This window comes from Jatropha curcas, chromosome 4, assembly GCF_041381405.1.
Source record: "Jatropha curcas cultivar XTBG-Jc1 chromosome 4, XTBG_Jcur_1.0, whole genome shotgun sequence".
NCBI lineage: Eukaryota > Viridiplantae > Streptophyta > Magnoliopsida > Malpighiales > Euphorbiaceae > Jatropha > Jatropha curcas.
In genome coordinates, this window is record NC_143154.1 from 2,324,539 (window position 1) to 2,347,505 (window position 22,967).

General features: G+C 33.5%; 3 protein-coding genes across 4 annotated transcripts; 1 reads left to right on the forward strand and 2 right to left on the reverse strand.

The window, feature by feature from the left end:
- Positions 1-2,607: 2,607 nt before the first annotated feature.
- LOC105628876 (2-oxoglutarate (2OG) and Fe(II)-dependent oxygenase superfamily protein) lies at positions 2,608-7,636 on the reverse strand. The gene is made up of 6 exons (XM_012210359.4): positions 7,374-7,636; positions 6,524-7,135; positions 4,997-5,082; positions 3,771-4,081; positions 3,557-3,628; positions 2,608-3,459 (listed from the first exon to the last, which is right to left on the reverse strand). Exons 1-6 carry the CDS (start codon positions 7,543-7,545, stop codon positions 3,186-3,188), a joined length of 1,527 nt encoding a protein of 508 aa, XP_012065749.1. The 5' UTR covers positions 7,546-7,636; the 3' UTR covers positions 2,608-3,185.
- A 777-nt stretch (positions 7,637-8,413) lies between these two features.
- On the forward strand, positions 8,414-9,034 carry LOC105628869 (uncharacterized). The gene has a single exon (XM_012210349.4). It carries the CDS (start codon positions 8,471-8,473, stop codon positions 8,984-8,986), a length of 516 nt encoding a protein of 171 aa, XP_012065739.1. The 5' UTR covers positions 8,414-8,470; the 3' UTR covers positions 8,987-9,034.
- Positions 9,035-9,233: 199 nt separating this feature from the next.
- LOC105628864 (zinc finger (Ran-binding) family protein) lies at positions 9,234-13,941 on the reverse strand. Of its 2 annotated transcripts, none has more exons than XM_020677275.3 (7): positions 13,605-13,941; positions 12,229-12,629; positions 12,102-12,132; positions 11,489-11,562; positions 11,185-11,360; positions 10,606-10,686; positions 9,234-9,662 (listed from the first exon to the last, which is right to left on the reverse strand). In XM_020677275.3, exons 1-7 carry the CDS (start codon positions 13,819-13,821, stop codon positions 9,602-9,604), a joined length of 1,041 nt encoding a protein of 346 aa, XP_020532934.1. In that variant the 5' UTR covers positions 13,822-13,941; the 3' UTR covers positions 9,234-9,601. The 2 variants fall into 2 exon arrangements, with proteins under 2 accessions (XP_020532934.1, XP_012065733.1); XM_012210343.4 differs by having other exon boundaries at positions 11,185-11,369; positions 13,605-13,939.
- Between the last annotated feature and the right edge of the window lie 9,026 nt (positions 13,942-22,967).

Below are 22,967 nucleotides of genomic sequence, written 5' to 3' on the forward strand. Positions count from 1 at the left end.
TTGAATTAGTTAAACTTTTTTTTGGGTTCTCTCTTTTTTAATAATATTAAAAACTTTATTTGCTGATAAAATAAAATATGGATTTTCTATTATATCATACTTTCAATTTTAACTTTTGGCTCGTAAAGAACAATATTTTACTATTATCCTTATGGAATTCGAAGTCTGCCTGTTGTTAATTTCGCATATTTTAGAAAGAATTTTTTAAAATAATTCATTTTCTAGTATTTACTTGCAATATTGAAAATTATAAAAGTTTTATATTTTCAATATTAATTATTAAAAATGAGAAAATATTTGTCGCTAAGTATTATATTTATCCTTCGTCATTTATTAATTGCACTAACAAATGAGAAATTATAAATTTTTAGAGATTCTAATAAAATGGTTCTTTCTAGAGCTAGCCAAGATAAAATCACCATAAAAATGGACGAAAAATAAAAATCAATTTTGAATGAACTTGAATCTAACCAATTAGAATTTACAGATACTGAAACCAGAATCAGAACTAGTTCGAAACTTAGAATCCATTCTTGATTGGAGAACAGGCATTTCAATTCTGGTTTCAGTTCTAGTTGCATTTCAGTTCGGTTTGGACAAGTAGCTAACCCTACTTCCCTGCGTGATATTATGCTGAATTTTGTGTTGTCTCATGTGTCACAAGAAACAGAAGTGTAAGCTGCAGTGAAAATTTTCATGGAAAACTAGCATTTCTTGTTGTTTACTCAGTTGGCAAGAAAAGGCCTCATTAATAAATTCTGTTGTAAGTATAATAATAATAAATGTATAAATGGAATAATATTCAATCACCTTGAATTCAACTGTAACAGTCTCATTCCCTTTTCAACAATTCTGACAGTCTCTCTTTCTCTCTCAAGCTCTTCTTTTCAGATTGTGTTATTTGTTTGATTTTGACACTTCCATCATGAGATTTTCCTCTCCTTATCATGCATTTACATTGGGTTTTGAGTTTGCTTTCTCTCTCTCTCTCTCTCTCTTGGGAATAATTATAGGAAGAACAATCTCGCAGCCCCTAAATTTACCTTATTTTACCAATTGAACTCTTAAATCCTCTTATTATTTAAAATATATGCACTTTCAGAAGCACGATTGAATGGCTTAGTGGACAACTTCTATAAGTTGAGAATTCAATCCCTAAGAAAATACATACATAAAGGGACAATCAAAACCCTAAATTAGGAATGACAATGGCTTGAATATGGGTTTAATTTGAATAAGAAAATAAAGAAGTAGGTTATGGGTGAATCAAATTTTACTTTTAAAATTCAGACTTATCTTATTTTTAAATGTATCGAATTTTATCCATCATATCTAAATCAAGTTCGAGCAATTATTCCATAAGGCGAGTAAAATTGACATCTTTATCCTAGAATGATGTTAGTTATATATATATACACACACAAAAGAAACGATAACAAATTTCTCAAAAAAAGGCATTCAATATATCCAAATTGTAACTTAGGTTGAGTAATACTAAAGTTGAAAAGTCTGGCACTCGAATTCTTTTGGAATCCAAACTTAAAAAAAAAAAAAAAAAAAAAAAAAAAAAAAAAAAAAAAAAATAGTTCTCAATGTGAAAAGGGGAAAAAAAAAATACCATTTAACGGATTAATGCTTAACAATAAAAAAAATTAGAGGGGAAATAGATAATATGATAGAACCAGGTAAGGGTTTTCCTTGGGGGGAGAAAAGAATATAGCAATAGTCAGTGTCATGCTGTGAAGAACAAAAAAATTGATTTGGCATTGTAGAGAGGCGCAGAGGTACAATTCCTTTTCTTTAGGGTAATGATCCATTTGGTCTTATTTTCTATACCAAAATCTCTGAAGATACATCACACTATCATTCCAAATCTCTCTGCCTTTCACTTTCTGTCTTATTATTATTTCTTTGGAAACTGACTACCTTAGCTACCCCCTTATCCCTACCCACTACTTTTCTCCTCTCTTTTTATTTTTACTCTTCTCTTCAACCTATTTTATATATATGAACACAAACATTTCTTTCTATTGATCTTAAATTAGGATTTCTCTGCCAATTTTGTGGAACCCAATTAGTGTTTACCCTTTATGTAAAAAATAAAGAGTTAATTGCATTTTTGGTGTATCTACTTTCAAAATGTTTCTATTTTAGTTTATGAAATGAAAAAATTTACAATTAAGTAGTTAAACTATAATAAATTTTATAATCAAGTGAAATCTGCTTGTAAAGTTCAGGGGATTTACACATGTACATTAGAAGTTGCACTGCAAAATCTTAATTTAATTTGGTTAAGTGGACGGGTGTGGTGTACAACACTCTTACAGTGCTATCTGCAATTCTCTCTAAATTCATATTTATGTTGCAGTAAAACAAATATTTTCAAAGCAAATGATCATTCTGTTTTTACATTCTCTCAAGCTTACACCACTTGTGTTTTAGTTTCTAAATATATTATATTCCCTTACACACACTTCACCGATCCTTGAGTTCACACGTTGGTAAAAGCTGAATTTCTCAGATTTCACAAACCATGAGTTTTCAAAGAATCTCCACAATCAATACCGTACCATCTACCCCATTCTGGTTCAAGCAACTCGAAAAATCTATCAAAAGTCTGGATTCTGAACAAGCATTGCAAAAATACATTTTTTCACATCTAATAATATATATTGGTTATCGGAAAATCACGCAGTCTAATGGTGTGGTAGTAACCCAAAATCAACTAATTCAATGGCATCTCAACAAGGTAAATCCATCCTATACAATCAGTCTCGAAAAGGCAACTCCAACCGTGGGGTAGCAGGCAGTACTTCAAATTAGCAGATCCAATCACACTAAAATTTTATCCTGTATCAGGCAGAAGTAAACCTGGAACTTCAAAGGATTTCAGATGCATAAAATTGAAGCAGTCATTCTAATACTTGAATGTAAGTTCTTCAATATTGCTCTAAATTCCATCAGACATGTACCAGCAGATATTGCTCAAGCAGAGAATCGAACTAAAGGATGCATTTGACACACTTGCACACAGGCTAGATATGAACGGTCTCGTGCGGTTTCTTTTCAAATGGACTTCTGTAACAAGCTCATCCATATAAGACCAGAATATGTCAGACAACTACACTTCAGCCTTTCTACCTGAAAATCAGAGTTGAACCAGCAGAGGGATTTGATCTTATCCCTCACCTGACCCTCCACTTATTTGCAGACCCTCGTCTACCCCAAGTTGAGTTACGAGGTTCAGATCGGGAACCATTCTCTCCAAATCCTCTCGCTTCTGTCCTACCCTCTTTTCCAAATGGCTGCCTTCTCCTATGAGGCTCAGACTTTGGAGAATTTAAACTCTTTGTTCCTTCTACATCATATGCTAATGGTTCAATCCCCTGCAAATCAGGTGCTGGAATAAAGCCAATGGGGCGTTTTGCTTCATCCATTTTTCTAAATGTAATAGATATCCTGTGAGAAACATGACAAAGGCAGAAAATGAAGCTCACAAAAGTCATCAAAACTATTAATTACAACCAAGAAAATAACAATAAAGCTTCAGTTTTACCTCTTTGTTGGAACCGAAGGTACACAATGCTTCGACACATCAGCTGCATTTCCATTTAAGACAAGAACAGATCTGGAAGAACACATATCGCCCTTAATATTTAATTCCATAACATATATAAGGTATAAACTAATGTCAGACATAATTTACAGAAGGAAAAAGGCAGGAAAAAAAAAGAACAATGAGATTCATGCAAAGCTTCACATAGACTTACCCCACGGGCAGAGGGATTGCAATTGATCCAGAAAACTCACCAGCACCCACAACTGTCAAGTTAGATCCAAATACTATATTGCACTCGCTAACAAATGACACAGTGCAAAAAGGTCGAACAAAATCATGATTGTCAATATGAGGAGGTATACAGTCTCCTTCATCATAAATGTTAACAATACAGCTATCAGGAACACAGGTTGGAGGGAGCACATGCCATCTAACCAGCCTTCTAATGATCACTTTGAAGAGGTCAGGCATAGGATCTATGGTTTCATTCTGGAGGATGCCAGGTGGATTACCATTTTTGTCCTGCCAACATAACATCAAGAAAAAAAAAAATCAGTAGCACATTCGTCAAAAAAAGACTTAAACCATGGATTTTAATCCTAAAGTTATGAATCAATAATCAAACTTAATAATGACATTCAATATAAAGTTTCAAAAAAAAAAATAAATAAATAACATTCATTACAAATTCTTTAGAAATTAGAACCAACATATATATACATTGGCATTGCTTTTAAAAAAGCTGATGTGAATCCTGGTTCTATTACAGTATATTCTTATTATGGATATATAACATCATAAATAAACAAATAGTTCATTGCATAGCATTCATCATTTATGAACTTTGTACTTCAAAAAAAAAAAAAAAAAAAAAAAGAACACTGTAGTTTCAAGATCTACACATTAATGTACTCCAGTTATAATTGGGACCATAAAGATTAGCAAAAAATAGAGACTACAGAAAGTGGAATCCAGTTATTCATTAAATCATATAGTTGAATCAATTGTAAGATTCCTCCATTACTATGATCAATCAAATTTTCATGCTTGATTCAAATCATTGGTTACTTCAAAAATACATTGTGAATCAAGCAATTTTGGTAACTATGACTACAAGCACCGAACTTACTGAATGAATGCATGTAACAGGATCCGAATTTACTGATGCCTAATTGTGACGACCACCAAATTGAATAGTTACATGCAATTTACCCTGATCCACTACCGTCGATTGAGGGGTAAGGGGCAAAGGCCATGAACCTATCCAATTTGGATTCAAAATTGAAAGATACATTGATCATTCTGTATAAACTTGATTGCCAGCTAAATTTGAATAATTTGGTACTTGAATATCAAATCACCGATTACGCAATTTTGATAACTATATAATGGGAAGTCATTAATGAAAGCTTGTAATCTAAGAGGGTCAGAACTTACTGTTGCATAGTTATAACAACAGCCAAACTGGATAGTTACACGCCCTTTGCCCCTCATCCACTTTTGTGGAGCTGTATATGTTCTCCCTGCACGGAAATTTCAGAATATCCCATAATCAGTTAGTAAGAAGCTGATATATCAACTGACTGGAACAACTTTAAAGAAAATATTTATCAAAACCATCCAAAAAATTATGTCACTACGAACATTGTCAGATCAGAAAAATCTATATTCCTAATACGTACAAAAAGACACAGCTTCCATAACATATGAAAAGAAGATTTCTTTACAGGAAGGAGATAGTGTTCTGCATTTTTCAACCTAACAGTAAAAGCTATAAGCAAATCATATATGAGCAAAAGCAGTTCCACCCCTTTCTGCTATGCAAAATTCTAACAAAAAAATGCACAGCCCATAATCTACAGGTCAACAACAATAATGCTAACGAACAGGAACAATTCCCACAATCTCTGTCCTATTTATTTAAAATATGAAAGCCCAGGATAATAAACTACTACTAAGTTGAGTTGGAATAACTAGAACTCATGGACTTAGAAGTCAAAAGTCCAAATAGGTCACCAACCAATTTTTTCACCCCTTTTAAAAGAGAACTAAAGCAGAATTTGAATACACCAATCCATGGGAAAACAAATGGTGAACCATTGCTAATTGATAGCAGTAATCAAAATATGAGTATATTCCTCTCAACATCGTAAAATTTTATTACTAGATTAGGATAAAAACAATTTAAAAAATAAAAATGAAATTGCATCTGCATTGGCAACTTGACTTTCTAACTATTTATGTCATACTGACCAACCCCATAAAAATTGTAAACTTGCAAATTTCTGTCATTGCTTAAATGTAAATAGTCTTCAACTCCACAGAACTACCATCATCAGACAACCTTTTGTGAAAATGCAAGAAACAACAGAACATATCACGTATAGAACTACGGAGACACAAAACACAGCAATTGAAAACAGTAGCTCATATAGGAAAATAAGGAAAAGAACATAATGAAAAGAATGCTTGGCATTTCTCTATTTCCCTTGAGGATGCAATTTCACAATCAAGAGTTTCTTCTCACTATTCCCACCAATTTAAATAAAAAGAGCCACCTAACATATAAAATGAGTTTTCCAGGCAAACTAAAGGCTTTTGTCAAGTAAAATCTACCACACAAATGCTTCAGGAATCATTTACAATGCTGCAACACCGCACAATTGCTGATAATGATTATTGCTGTGGTGATACTTCATAGTCACATGCAAAATGAAAAGGCATTACTTTATTAACAATGTAGTTTGGCATGTATGGAAGAAACAAAAGACGGCATGCATATTCCATTAAAATAAAAAATAAAAAAAAAGCCAACTCCTATGCCTTTCATAACAAAATAAAAGCAGGAAACAAACAACAAAAAAAAAAAAAAAAGAAAAATGTTTTTGTGAATTGATAAATCCATTTTTATTTATTTTTTATAATCAGAATAGTCAGAAAAAAGTAGAGTATAGGGCAACCGACCTTTCAGTTCTCCTTTTCTTCCCTTCTCCTGAAGTTCATAAACGTAATTAACTATCCTCGTCTGCTCTACAGCACTAAAAACACCAGTGTGGAGTTCAAGACCCTGAAGAATATTAACCAATTTCCCTTTAACCCTCTCCAAACAAATATACTCCTTCTTTCTCTTCACACTTGTAAACCGGATGTACTCTCTCTGCTCCCTCGATAGCTTAGGCTTCTCAACAACCTTTGATATCTTCATCTCCCCTGTTGAACCACTTATATCAATCATCTGCTTGTTCAACTCCCTTTGTTCCTCCTCTTCAAGCTCATCTTCCTGAGCCATGTCAGCCCAAGACATCCGATGGCTTGGGGTTTCAATTGAAGGCCCTGCACCAAGTATCCCTTTACAAGCTTCTGAAACAGGTTCAGAACACCCATTTGCCCCATCTTTCCAACTACCTAAAGAATTCGTCTCATCCCCATCTCCATCCGCATCCCCATCCTTCCAACTTCCAGAAGAATTATTCTCATAATTAATATCACAACAATGCTCATGTGATTCAACATTGCTTGGAGACGCTGGCGTTTCAGTTTTATCTGAATGTGAAGGTTCTGCTTCAACACCAAGTTCTACAACAACAATTCCCAAGTATATCAAAATACCCAAAAATTCTAGTTAGTGTAAAATTAACAAAACAAGAAAAGCCTAGTTCTAGCTACAAAGAAAAAAAATTCCGACTTAAACCCTAAACGTTGACATCAAATAACTAAGAATAAACAAATTAATTAACTATGCAATTATGGTTAAATTATTTGCTTTAATAAACAAAAAGAAAAGGAAAAACTAACGCAATGACAAAGAGATTACCAGGGTCGAGAGAGCGAATGCGATCAGAGAGGACTTGGGTGCAGTTGTGGCAGAGATCTCTGGAGAGGAAAGGGAGCCACGTGTTCAGGAACTCCGATGCAATCAGGAGATCGGACGGCTGATATTGAAGGAGGAAAGGATCTTCCTTCCTGACTCGGTCGAGATTGGCCATGACTGAGAACAATTAAGAGAGAGAGATTTACTGCAAGTTATTAACGTTGAAACTCGAGACTGATTTTTTGTGGAGTTGTCTTGATCGGAGGACGCGAATCTTGTAATTTAAAGGTAACGGGTACGGATGTCATTTTGAAATAACTTAAGGGTAATTTCGTCATTTCGTTCGTCCTAAATACAAAGGGAATTTATAATGTCTAGCAGCAATCTAATGCGAGTGCTTTAACTTGGAAGAATAAGCGAGTTAACCGGCCAACGGCTCTTCTCTGTATAGGAGGGAACCGACTTGATCTGTGCTGACTGACTGAGCCAAAACATAACTCGTTAAAATTAAGGTAAATATACACTTTGGTCCTAAATTATATCTTAATTAATATTTTTATTTTTAAAAATTACTATGACCTATTTAATATTTGATTAAACTCATTGTCGGATTCCTTACTTCTTAAAAAATGAGCATATCTTGTCTAAAAGATGTGTCTAACGAAGTGTTAATTTATATATAATTTCAAGAACCAAGTGTATTTTACTCTTAAAATTATCTATGAATTAGAATTTTATTAAATTTCTTTTAAATTAGGGATGAATTGAGTTCAAATTCGGCTCACTTTTAATGTATAGTTAAAAAATTAGTCCTCTATAGTTTTAAATTTAACTTATTTTCGACTTGTTAAACTTATCGAACGAGGTCTCAGATTTAAATTCTAAACTTAATCAGTTATATTGTAGAATAAATAAATAAAACTAAAATCTCTAAACTAATATGCTATAGGATGATGACATGGCATCTAATGATAGGCTACCAAATAACAAACATTTTTGTGCAGATGCACCGAAGACAAATCTCACAATGGATAAAACGCACAACCATAGCCAAACAATTGCTTCAACTAAGCACTGAAGAAAGAGCGAAAAAGAAAACAATGGAGAGCAAAATTCTTCAATTCCTCTCATCAAAATCACTTCCGTCAACAATCTTCGTCTACACATATCCTTCTTCAACAACACCACAGACTCGGATTTTCTTACCTTGCCAGAGAAAATCTTCAAGACTGTATTCCACCACCAATAGCAGCGGCGCAGGAGACAACGATGAAGCTCGGCCAACCGTAGCACCACCGGAAACAGTGGAGATAAGATTTAAACGAGGCTCAAGAAAGAGGAACAAAAGGCAGAGTGGAGAAGGAAAAGCAGTGATGAAGACGCAGATAATACCTGATCCTCCAAAGAAATGGGAAGACATGAGCATTACAGAAAAGGCAGTTGAGCTTTACATGGGAGAGAAGGGTATGCTATTTTGGCTGAACAAATTCGCTTATGCTTCCATTTTTATTGTTATCGGAGGTTGGATACTGTTCCGGTTTGTCGGTCCTTCTCTTAATCTTTATCAGCTGGATACTCCTCCTCTTGCCCCTACTAACATGTTCAAGGGATCTTGAATCACTAGAGCTGAGATTACAGTCCCATTTATCTGCTCATTTTATTCACCAAGGTCTCGTTTCTTCAATTGCATGAATTAATTCAATTTTGAAACTCAATTTAACTAAATCAAATAAATTTTTGAAACTCAATATAAACAAATCAAATTGTGTAGTTCTTCAGTACCATTGTCAGGTACAGACCCCCCCCCCCCCCCCAAAAAAAAAAAAAAAAAGAGAATTTTCAGCTCAGGTATCTTCTAGCATCTTTCACAAGAATTATATAAATATATTGCTTTCAAAGGCAAGAGTTAATGTACAGAATACTTGAAGAAAACTAGAACTAAGTTCCTCTAATCAGTCTAACCATAAAAAATTATATGATACACAAAATATTGTATTGTTGTAGCAAGAGAAACAAGCTTTCGAAAAAGAATGGTACACACACTAACACTCTTTGCTATAACAAAGTAACTATCAAGCTTTTCAATACATTCTTATGGCATTTCTACAATGAATAATGTAATGTGCATCTAAGATTTCCACTTTTCAAGATCAAACATTATGGCAATAATGAAATAGAACCTCAGCGAGGGGCAATTAAATCTACAGCAATTTAAACCCTCCAGTTCATGGCTACACAGCATTCACTGGCTGAGAAACTGACTGCACAACTGCATCTTTCTGAGTCTTACATCTGCAGTAGAATTTCCAATATTCAGCAAAATTTTAATGATGCTAAAATACAAAATTCATAGAAGGTTAATGATCCAGATGTTCACACATTAATTTGAATGATAAACGAAGAACAATAGCACAAGATATCTTTGGCTGCTGTGTTTTCTGTACTTTGAGGCCACTAGAATTTAGCTGGTAATTTCAAAGTGTGGTATTCATTCACAGATAACCATCTAAAAGCTCTTTTACTTTAAAAAACAACTAGGTAATGGAAAATATAACTTTCAGGTGATGGAAAATTTCCCACTTGTGCAAGAAACAGAAAGAGAAAAGTAAGAAACAGGAGAGGGGTTAGAAGTGGAAAGATAGGGAATTGAGATATTCCACTCACCAGCAGACAAGGTAGAAAATACACAAATCTAAAGAGCAAACACTATATCTGTGCATGGTAACATTAATACCTTTCTCATCAAAAATTATTGAGGACATAAAAATTCGCATATTTTTAAAGAGTTTTTACTTAAATAGCGGATTATTAAATATCAGGAAAGTCAGCGCTTGGCAATTACTGTTTGTTACTATGAAGAAGATGCTTACAGCCTTTAAAACACTAAGAAAAGTTAAGTGAAGGTAAAAAAACATGTACTAGTTCAGTGAAGATAAAAAACATGTACTCAGAAGTGGAGGAACTTCTATCTGAAAGGCACCAAAACAAGCAATATACAATACTTATCAGCAAAGGATCATTTCCCAAGTTATTATGTTGACTAGATGTAGATGAGTGATATAATTGGATTTTCCTATTAATAACAGGAAATAATTTCAAATAAAATATGCAAATAATTTAGTTGTCATAATAGAATCGCAGATCAGATATATGATATCCATATAGCCAACTTTAAATTGACAGTTTTGCAAATCCATAAGTGTAAAACTTGAGAAAAAAAAGTTTATAAACTAACCTATTGCACTGTGATCGAGATGCATAATTATGATTGTTGCAATTTGTACACATCCAATCTCCATTACGCCATTGCTTTGCTCTGGTAAGTATAGAAGAAAAATGTATTAGAAAAATTAACCATAGAAGGAATTGTAGTATAATGCACAGTATACATAGACTCCGTTCTGTAATACACCCAGCAAAAACTCCAAGCAGGTGACAATTGTTTTAGCACATTTCTTTCATAACCTTACCTTTAGTCAAAATCAACAATACATCTTATGTTACCATAATAAATTTATTAATTAGCTCATTTTTTGTATTTGCTTTATTTATTAAGGACACTGTTCTGCATTTTTCCAATACAATTGAGATGCAAGAAATTATCCAGATGGGCACTAGTTTGCAGCATATAAGAGCAGAAGATTATGCAGGATGAGCAATGCAGAAAGTAAAAGGAAAAAGACAAAAAGAAAAAAAAGCCAATATGCAGAGATGCTCAGCATGGTAAAAGCAATATATGATGTCAGTCTCTTGCAAAGAATGTGTTGAAATTGCTAAGTTGCACACCCCACAGGAGTAACTAAATCAACATTACCCTTTTCCAAGGAGTGCAGGCGTTGTTACTTGATGCGGAAATTGTAATGGTGCTTGCCAACTTGGAGCTAAACCTGAACTAACACCAGGATAAGGAGCATACATTCCTGGCCTTGGATCACCTGCGGTCCCTACTATTTGATCAAACACTGGATATGTGCATTGTTGTCCATTGATCTGCATAGTCTGCCAACGATAATTGACATCAAAACTTAAAAATAGTTGAAAGCAACTGCAACCATGCAGCCAGGGTTTGCAAAAATATTTGAAAACAAAATGATAGCATGCTAGAAACGAATCCTTACATTTCCTGAATTCAGTCTCTTGTTTTCCCAATCCTGAGCAAACTCTTCAGATGCCAATCGTTTCATTCCAAGTGCTTTAGGCCAACAAAGGGTAATAAAAACGGTAAACAAGTTTCAAGACATGTAAAACATTACAAAAAAACTAAGTAGAATTGTTTGACCAAAAGAAAATGACACCCATCATGAACAAGGAAGATCCTAAAAAGGAGCTGCAGCAATTGGACGCTCTAACAACATGTGCTATCTAGGAAAACTATATAATGCAGAATGGCAAACAACAATTGTCATGCATACTAAAGTCTAAAGCGAGGGTAATAATGAAGAAATAAATCCCAACTATATGATAGTCGAATGAATCCCACCAATAAGGCAATAATTAGTGAAATGAGATCTCAGAAAAAGTAAATGAACCACAAAATACAAACCAAGTTGGACAAAAATGATGTTGGAATAAATTGGTAGCATTATGCATTTTTGCTGCAACTGTGTACACAATAGCAAAAACATTCATCATCATATCACTTTCCTTCCCACAAGCAGATACATATAATAGGAAGCCACAATTCTGTGCCAACAATCTATAGGATTATAATAGCACAGAGTGAGAGCATACCTGGTGGCATAGAAGCGTTGCAAGTTTTACACTGCAATTGCAACAAGAACCAGATGAGAAAAAGAAATACATATCTTAAATGAATGAAGAATTTCTAACTCAAGGAATCTTAGCTAACATTTCACACCTGTGCACGTGAAGAATAATTATGGAAGCCACAATTACACATCCAATCACCATTTCGCCATCCTTTTGGAACTGCAAGAGACTGATTTACAGGATTTGCATAAGGCGGCCCAGGAATCTGGTTTCCACCTAAAGGCCAAGTAGAAGCCGAATGAACTCCGTACTTGTCAGCTTCTCCTGCAGACCAGCTTGAAGGCAAAGGGAGTGGCTGCTGGAGAGCACCAATGCCTGCTAATCCAATATTCATCTTTTGTTCAAGTCCTCCTTGGACCCTGGCAAAATAATGTGAATAAGTTGGCAGAGAAGCTCCAGGCATTGCAATTGCTGGCATTGCTGCAATCTCCTTTGGTTGTCCGCATTTTTTGCACTTTTCTCTTGATGCATAATTGTTGTTAGTGCAACCTATTGATCCATTGCCATACACACGCAACCCACAATGCAGCCACCAAGATGGAAAGGAAGCCAATGTATACGCACACCAACCAGCCCATCCCATTACCAAAAATACACATACAAAAAGTGAAATGAAAAAAAACAAAAACACTCAACCCAACTGATAGCAAGTTTTAATTTCAATTTGTCAAAAATTAAAACCGTAATATGCAAAAGTGATGACAATTAGCCCATAAATACAGATAAAAAAATAAAAAATTGCAGATGTACTAGAAAAGAAAAATTAGTTTGCTTAAAATGTTAGGACCTAAACTAATTACTGTTTGGGAAGAGAGAAAATAAAGGAAAGAGTGGGAAAATAATAGAGAGAAACAGGGGATCAAAGAGAAAATTAGAGAAAGAAAGAATATATCATACGAGTTTATTATTCCATTCTGAATTATTTACAGCAAACTAATGTATTTATACTATTGGTTTTCCAAGCACTATACAAGACTGACTCACTATTTATAATTGCAAGGCCAAACAAACAGAAGATTAAAACCCAATTACAACTGAATACAAGTCCTAACATAAACCTTCCGAAATTATTTTCAATAATTTCAAAATTTTAAACACACACCAGAGTGCAGGCCGGGTCAATATAACCATCAACTTTGCAATTGCAAGTAAAACTGGTTGTGGTGAATGGCTATTGAGTATTAAGGAAGCAAGTTAGCTAATTTGCTCTTAGTTTTAAAAAAATCGTCAAGAAATTGCCCAATAAAACAGTGAAACAAGTCGATAAAGTAAACATAATCAATCAGAAAAATGAATAGTTCATCCTTAATAAATAATATTACGGCAACACCAATTTACAATCAGCCACTCAACCCTCACTGCAACTACTAAATACCTAAACCCTAAACCCCAAAAAAATTCAATTAGACAATGGAAACCCTAATCTCGCCGTTAATTGTAATAAGAGAAGAGAATAAGCGTTACCGGTGCAGATCCAATCGCCGATACGAGGGAGCCATTTGGAATCAGAAGGAGTTTTGGTATCGACAAGAAGACGAGGCTGCTTGCATCTATTGCAAAAGGATCTAAACGCATAGTTTCTATTCTTGCAACCACTGCACTCCCAGTCTCCTTCTCTCCCTTCCCCTCCTCCCATTCTCTTTTCTTCTCGTCTTGTTTCAATGGCGATTTTGATTTTCATTTTTATGTATTTTAGTTTTTTTTTTTTCAAGTTCCGGACATGCCTGTTAATTGTTCAGCGGACCAAGAAAGGAAGATTGGAGTCGCTGTTATGGATCCGCATGTACATTGTTAGTTGTCCCGAACACTTTGCGTTTAAGGTCATTTTTGAGATTTGAGCTTTCCTCTCTACGTGTCTATGTTTGTGGGTCGGATCCAAGAGGAACATCCGAATTAATTGAATCGGGTTGAGTGCTAACTAAATGGATACAATTTCACAATGGGAAGGCTTGTTTAGTAATTTCACTTAGGTCCTCTTTGTGAATAACTTTTTATATAGGTTTTAGTGTTTTATTCTATTATTTATAGGCTGAATGCATAATTTCCCCTCGAACTATCCTTAAATTGTCATTTGTATCCCTCAACTTTGCGGGGAATCGCTTATGCCTCTTAAGTCGCTTTTTTTTGTGGCTTTTGTACCTCTGAGCAAATTGAAGGTTTTGCGTGAAATACACTCGCGTTGACGTGTTATAAGTAGTTGATTTGTCATCAATGTATCCGTCACGTTGGTTTCTACATGTATAAGAATTAACAGGAAAGAAAAAAAGAGAAAAACGAAAAATTAAACGAAAAGAAAAATCTTAACTCCTCTTTACCATAGACCGAAATCCCAAACTAAAAGGAAAATAAAAAAATCTCAGCGTCTCCATCTTGTTGAAATTCCTTTCTCTCATAAAATACAATCATGTTTTAATTCCATTATTTTTTTTTTTGGAATTTTAAAAAAAAAACATAAGAACATAAAAATAAAATAAAATTAGATTCAAAGACACAAAAACACAAACAGATTTAAAACTTCAAATTAAAAAGAAATTTCTTTGATGAAATTGATGCTAAATCTGAGATAAAAGATCTCCTATAATACCAACAACACAATCTAGAGACTATCAATACCCAAAATCAGATCAAGAAAAAAACAAAAATTGAAAAAAAAAAATCATACAATCCTGTTAGTAGTTTCGATTTCATTAACCATAAAATCATTAGAAAAGGTTGGTTTGGTTTTGATTATAGAGAAACAGAAAAGAAGAAGAAGAAGAAGAAAAATCTGTTTAGAGAATGAGAAGGAGAAAAATAAAGAGAGAAACTAAGAGAAGAAGAAAAAGAAGAAGATAGATCTGTTGAGAGAATGAGAAGGAGAAAAATAGAGAGTGAAACTAAGAGAAGAAGAAGAAGAAGAGCGAGATAGAGAGAGAAACTGAGAGAGAGGATGAGAGGTGAAGTTAGAATGATTTTAATAATGTAAAACAATGTCGTTTTTGCCACGCTGGACAAAATTTAAGGGGTTCACGCTCTTATTTGCATTTGAGTTCATGCGGCTCTTTTATAACGTGTCAAGGGACACAAAGGCTACAAAAAAATGCAACTTAAGGGGCATAAGCGATCTCCTGCAAAGTTGAGAGGCACAAATGGCAATTTGAAAAAAGTTTAGGGGAGAAATTATGTATTCGGCCATTATTTATAATATTTGATGTCAATCAAATGTGGTCTGATTGATCTTCTTACCTTTTGTAGAAGATATAGAAAGTGATAGGTCTCAAGTTTGAGTTCTTTCAATCACAAAATTATAGTCAAATATTTTAAATTTTAATAATTAAATAAATCAATTTGAAATAATCCCTCTCAGGCCCTAAGGCTAATCAATACATTGTTGGTTCCATTAATGAAACTGATTTTGCTACAAACTCATCATTTCTCATTTTTGAAAATATATATACATATAAGGAAAAAAGAATCGTTTCTTTTTTACATCTTACTCTATCAACTTATCTCAAGATCTGAATAAATTTCTTTTACTGCTTCTCCTCATAAGGAGAAACTTGAATTGTCCTGAATTCAATGGTTTAATAAATAAATGTGCAAGCTGCAAATTAGTCTTTATATGTTTTGTCTTTACTACTTCTTGCGGTATATTATCTCTAACAAAACAACAATCTAGTTTTATTTATTTAGTTCTTTCATGGAATGGAATTTTTAGAAAATATGTAACGTTAAATATTCTCAAAAAATAAAGTGACTGATTGTAACATCCCTTCCCGGTCCACCCGTAAACCCGAATGAACAGAACCGAGACGCTACAACCTGGTTGACTGTATGGCCTGACATGCTGAAATCATAATGTATATTGAATATAATATCATGCTGATGTTGTTTATATTACTAATTTACTTAATATTTACAAAACATGATACTAGTTTACAAAATGAAATGGGCCCACTGTGTGCCCTGTACATGCCATGGAAAGGATAGACAAAAGATACACATCCAAATGAGTAGCTACCCTGAAGACTGAGTCTTCTACAGATGAACTGCAGCAGTTGTAAGTTGACCCTCTACGGTCCAAACTCAAAACCTGCGAGTTAAACAGGTAACTCGCTGAGCAAATAAAGCTCAGTGGATATCTCTACATATGAAGAAACAATTAAGCACATACATGTGTAGAAAGAACTATGTAAACACATATGGCACATATAAGCACACATGTCATGATACCTTCATTATACCTTGATGAGCTTTCTTACTGTTTATAATACTGTATGATTTATGCAATGTTATGTCAAGATATCTGAATGGCTCCATAAGGTTATAGTGAAACCGAAGTGATAAGAAAAACTGTATGAAACTGGATGAATACTGTATGCTTGGCTGCTATGGCCCATATATAATCATATCCACTCAACGGCCTGTAGCCGGAGTATCAAACTGTATGGGGTGCAGATCTGCTATCCTATGTCGCGACATAGCCTTATCTACATGGTTTCTACCTAACCTCAATGGAGCATAATGTTGGTATTGTAAATAATATAACACAACATCATATTAATAGTTCATAACTTCATAAATCATAATGTTTATTTGATTTCACATCATTTGCATGCTTGAATGTTGTTTTAATACATGCTCTCATGTTGTATTTTGGTGTTAAAATGATTGGAGGCATATAAGTGAAGCAAAGGAATACAATTGCATTGAAAATGAAGTCCAAAAGTGCATGAAAACACAAGTCGCGAGCGCGCCTTGCAAAGTCGCGAGCGCGTAAAGCACTAAATGAGGGACAGTGTGTTATCGAGTGAAAGTCGCGAGCGCGCACTTGAAAGTCGCGAGCGCGTAGTGTGTAAAATGAGAGACAGTGAGTTCGCGGGCACAAGTCGCGAGCGCGCAGTGCAAAGTCGCGAGCGCGAGAAGTGCCAAATGAGAGTCAGAGAGTTTCAGGTGAAAGTCGCGAGCGCGCAGTGCAAAGTCGCGAGCGCGAGAAGGGCAACGCGAGCTTGTCATGCAAGTCGCGCGCGCGCGTCGCTTTCCAGCCTGCACTGTCTGTACTCTTTTGATCATATCTCTCAATATACAACTCCGATTTGGATGATTCAAAAACCCATGTAAAGCTAACACATAGAGGAACAAATAACTCTTCTATGACACTTCCTAATTCCATCATTAAATGGGGTCAAAATCAAGATGAAGTTACTGGTAAAATTTCCAGCAAACCCTGTTTCAACATAAACTCAATATTTACCTCATTTATTCACTTCCTCCCCTGTTTTCTCACCATTACCAGTCCTCCCACTCAACATGAAGCAATATATTGTCTCACTAGCAACACACCACACAAATTCTCATGCAAAGAAAATGAAAAATGACAAGAGATATCAAACCTTTACTCCAAAAAGCTTGAGTTCTTCTTTAGCTTCTTTTTTCTACAATCTTTGAACTCCCTTCACCTATACACATCAGAATTCTTATAACTTATCTACAATATAGCTCAATTAAAGGTTGAATAACCTAAAGCTTCAAGAAATTCTACTTACTTGGAGAAAATAGAGGTTGCCTTAATGCTTAACTACCAGGAAAATGGATGGAGAAAGGAAGGGAAACGAAGGAGATGATGAAGATGAAGATAAAGAAGACGTTGAAGATGAAGATGAAGAAAATGAAGAAAGCAAATTGAAATGGAAGTCTCGTATACTTCCCAACTGTCTCTTTAATTGTATGGTACAAATACCAAAGAAGACCTACAGTTTCTACATGTTATATTTTAATACCTCAACTTTATTATTTGCAAATAAGTCCTACTCTTTATACCTTGATCTTTTTCTCTCACTCAAGTAAGTCCACTTATAATCCCATTCTACCCCAACCGGGTTTGGTTCAACTCGACTCAACTCGACTACTCGACTCTATGCACAGACTCAACTCAGTAGGATGTCACACTGATTCTGTATGTACAACATCAAAATCTTGCAACAAATGAACAAGCCATATAATTTCATAGCATGTAACAACCATGACTCTCTATTCTACTTCGGCAGAACTTCTTGAGATGGTTTTTTTTTTTTTTTCCAACTTATAAAAAACACAAAATCCTATAATAGACTTCCCATTTCAGTGTAACCTATCTACCCATTATCTGAATATGCTTTAAGCTTTAATTATGCTTTAGGAATAGCCCTTAACCAGGTGCTTGCCTCATGTACTTCAGAATAGTCCTTGGAAATACACTTTAGAATATAAAAATTCCAAATTTTGATCTTGTCACACCTACCCAATTGAAAGATGTGGCATGTCGCCCGTAATATGTTTAAGTCATGCCCAACTCCAATCACCAGAGGAATTGTCCGCTTTGCTTCAAACCGAATCCATCCCATATTAGATTGGCAAGATTCGTACAGTTTTGTTCCACAGGAGAAATGGAGAACTTCCCAGGTGGTCACCCATCTTGAGATTTTCGTTAAGCGAGCATGCTTAACCTTGGAGTTCTTCCAACTCTCTAAGCCATTCCACTAAAAGGCGCCTCTGTTGATTAGTTTCCCCCCTTTTTGATATATGATTCGATTTGTTCATGTGTTCTGTAGTCGCACAGTTTATGAAGCACTTAGTCTATATAAGAACTCGATAAATATACAATAAGAGACTTAACTTTTCATATTCAAAATGCATGTGTGGTAATAATTTCAAACATTATTTGAAACATTTTAAATATCATAAGACTCACTTTTATAAAAATCTCGAACTCAATAAATTTCATTTTTATAAAAGATATAAAATTCCACTATTTAAAATGTTTTAACTAAAAGTCCATTATAAATTACTCATTTACATACTCAAATACATTGGTGAAACCATTACCCATAAGCCAATTAGAAAGAGAATTACATACTGGATTGTTCCTTTAGAGTCGTTATTATGACAACAAATTAGTTTTAAAGGTAACTAAACCATTTGAGTGCTTTATAACGTATGTCAGTAACTATAAACTCATATAACTTTAGTCGCATTTGTCTGCTCAATATATATATTAGTGACCAGTCTCTATTTTATACATCATACAAATTACAATAAAATTATTTATAAGGCAATGGCTACATCAGTAGCTCACCCTTCAAAAGCTGTAGAAATAACTCAAAACTCTGTCGGACTTACTCTCCTACTCCTCCTTTCCTTTTTCCTATGATAGTATAGAGAACAACTATTGTTATGCATAAGGCTTAGAAGTGCACTATATAAATTACATAATATAAATAATAATCCACCATTAGATATTTAAGATATTTAAGTGTGAAAAACAATTTTCAACATTACCTCTTTTAAGATCAATACTTATCATTTGTTTACTGAAAACAAATCAGTTAGATAGAAACAACAAATAATCATATCAACTAAATCACATTCATTTGCTTACCAAAAATAAAAAACTTATATGGAGATGTTATGGTATAATAATACAATCATCAATCAATAGTTTTGTCTCCACAACTTATGCAGACTCAATCCAAAGGGCCATCAGTGTCTTATGAGCTCATCAAGATATAGCTATCTCAACCTCAATCTGTGATATGAATATCAACAGAAGAGGGACAATCTCAACCTCAATTTAAGAGGGAACAATATCATTTACAATATCATTCATTGTATATACATGTTAATCACAATATCAACTTCAACAAATGAAGTGATATCAGTAGGGTAATAACCATATCATAACATCAACTTCAACAAATGAAGTGATATCAGATAATAACCCTATCATGCATTTAGCTATGAGACTTTTAAAACATCTCCATTATAAATCAATCATTAGCCATAATGAGCAGCATTTCATTTTGCTCAAATATTTCTATATCCATTCTTTCAAGATCATCCTCCATTCTCCATTCAAATGAGTACTTTGAAATTCATTTCCAAATATCATAAAACATTTAACATTAGCTCTTTATTATTTTGTATAAAACACATTTAACTATAACTTTAGCATTTGCTTTTTTTATAATCAATTCATAAATGCAATAATCACATTTGAATTCAATTTCATTTGATAAGAATACTTGATAAATAGATCAACTTTTTCTCTTGTAAAAGCTCATAAAATATTAAGCTTAGAATATTCCTTTTACCTTGTAACTTTTCATAAAATATGTCTTTAAAACTATTTTACTTATCACGTAAACAACATAAGTTATAGATATATTGCACTAACCTGAATCGGAAGGCTCTCTTAGCCTTACTCCTCTACTTATTGACTTATCTTCGAATCCTTTCCTCTCAGATACTATAGCATGAAATTAATATTCATATTAACTCTAAACTACTCAATAAAAACACACATACTATCATAGGAATGTAGATTAAGTATTGAAATGTAGTATTCATGCTTTTCCTTCAATTTCACTATGCTTAACTAACTACCATATGACCTTAATTTAGGCACAAATTACTTCATTCCCCATAGTCAATCACATTTTAGAAATATTAAAATAACAACTAAAATAATGGAACTTAATAATATATTAAAAGTATGCTAAACTCTTTACAAAGTATTGGAATACAAGGTTTATCATATGAGTAGCCTGCCTTCCTTTGGCTATATCTCTAGTTTCTTAAATCTATTTGTCTTGAAATTTTAACAACATTTCCTCACATTTCAGGCTAATCCCATATAAAATGTCATGAATTTTGGAGCTTATTTGTATAGCTAAATAACCTTAACATAGTACCTGATTTTCAGTCAGCCTTTCCACTGAGTAGTCTGCATCCATTTAACTATAACTCCATTTATCTTCACCCATTGCACTAGCCGTTTTACCACAGCCTTTCGAACATCCTAAAATAGTTCTCTGTAAAATTTCATAATTTTTCGAGCTCATTTACCTATTTAACCAAGTCCATCTTAGTGACTGAATTTCAAGATGCTCAATTATGATAGACATAAGCAATATTTTACGTCCTTAAGCATCCTTACTTAATTCCACCATTAATTCATTCATAAAAACTCTTCTAACACTTAAATAACATAATTACCTTTCATATATCAGAATACCTAATCCATAGATTATCAAACAAATGACTAAAATTATCCAAGTTGGTCAATTATGCAAACTTGACATCAAATTCATGCTTAACCATTCATAATCACCTTAAAAGCACTTATAATCACATCATCTCCACCAAGTCAGCAACAATAAGCAAGCACCTCATATCATAGTTCATGGAATCACGAATAAAACTTGAAAAAGAAAGAGGAAGAGAAGATAACCAACCTTTCCTTAAGGTTCACTTGAAAATTTCTAAGTTTTCATGCACTTTTAGCTTGCCTTAAGAGTTTTCTCTCTCTCTTTTCATGGAGCTTCGACCATTGTTAGCAAAAAATGAGCAAGAGGTGCCTTATGACTCATCATAAATAGGTGGCAATCAAAGCTTTTCACGGTAATTCCCTCCATGTCCTTTAGTTGTCTTTTTGCACATTAATCCTTCCTTTAATTCTCTTTTCTTACACTTGCACCTAAATTTTTTTGATTAACTTTAGTTTAGTCCCAATTAGGTCTAAACCAAGTCTATTTAATAATCTCAACTATGTTCAAGTAACATTATATCAAAAGTACCGATTTTCGAGACTTCCAGGTAAAATTGTGCTTTGCCGAGAAATTATTCTTCTTTAACTCATTTTCAATTCCCTGTAACCTTTCAAATTGATTCATAAATACTTTAATTTCCATTTAATTAATATTAATACCCTCTAACTATAGTGTTTCTCGTCATTTCCAATTTCTAAATTACTCGGATAATCGAAATTACTGAATAAGCTAGAATACAATGAACTACCAAATTGAGAATATATATATATATATATATATATATATATATATATACACACACACACACAATTAAACCTTAATCAAATGTCTTAGGTGATTTAACATTAATCCATTAAATATTAAATCATGGTGCTAGCTTAAGGAGCTTCTCGTGCTAGCTTCTCATCATTAAAGCTTAAGCTCATTTAAAATTCTTCCAATTTGATTTTCATAACAAAATTGGTTTCCATTAAACATCATATCTTTTAATTAATAGTTCCTCATTAACAAATTAAATTAATTTCAATTATTCAATCCTTTCGAATAACAATAATTATCATAGTAATCAGAATATTCGAGACTATCGAATTGGGGGTATTACAGATCTAGCAATTTCAATTTCTAATGCAAGAAAATATTTAAGAATTTTCAAGTCTTTCAATTTAAACTTAGAATTCATGAAGATTTTCAATTTCTCTATAAGTGACATATAGTTATTGTACCTATAACAATGTCATTAACATAGACTAATAAGGCCACAAAATCACTTGTTTTTTCAAAAGAAAGAATAATTTGCTTTAGATCGATGAAAATCCATTTTCCAATAAACTTAACATTTCATTATCTTGAAGCTTATTTTAGCACATAAAGAAGTTTTTTGAACTTGTAAATAAGTTTATAACTAATAGAAGCAAGGGCAAAGCTACCTTGATGAGAGGGTGGGCAATTACCCCCTTTTAAAATGAAAAAAAAAAATTCAAAAAATAACTTACTTTACTGGGAATAAACCTTGGTCGTTCAGCAAAATGTTACACATTTTCACCACTTTACCCCCCTAACTTACATAAAGTATTTGCCCCCCCTTTTAATTTAAAACCTAGCTACACCTCTAAATAGAGCTGTATTATATTTACTACCAGGATTAACTACGTGACTAAAATACCTCCTGTTAATCTAACTGATGATATTAATATTCAATAATAATATATAGATATATATATATTAAAGATATTGTATTCCTAGAAAACCTCTAACTAATAGG

Coding starts and splice junctions, on each gene's coding strand:
- LOC105628876 (XM_012210359.4), bottom strand. CDS start 7,545: ATGGCCAATCTCGACCGAGTCAGGAAGGAAGATCCTTTCCTCCTTCAA. Junction 5,083..6,523: donor AAGAAAAGGAGAACTGAAAG/GTCGGTTGCCCT, acceptor ATTTCCGTGCAG/GGAGAACATATACAGCTCCA. Junction 4,082..4,996: donor GTTGTTATAACTATGCAACA/GTAAGTTCTGAC, acceptor TTATGTTGGCAG/GACAAAAATGGTAATCCACC.
- LOC105628869 (XM_012210349.4), top strand. CDS start 8,471: ATGGAGAGCAAAATTCTTCAATTCCTCTCATCAAAATCACTTCCGTCA.
- LOC105628864 (XM_012210343.4), bottom strand. CDS start 13,821: ATGAAAATCAAAATCGCCATTGAAACAAGACGAGAAGAAAAGAGAATG. Junction 12,630..13,604: donor CGGCGATTGGATCTGCACCG/GTAACGCTTATT, acceptor ATGGATCAATAG/GTTGCACTAACAACAATTAT. Junction 11,563..12,101: donor CAACGCTTCTATGCCACCAG/GTATGCTCTCAC, acceptor GTTGGCCTAAAG/CACTTGGAATGAAACGATTG.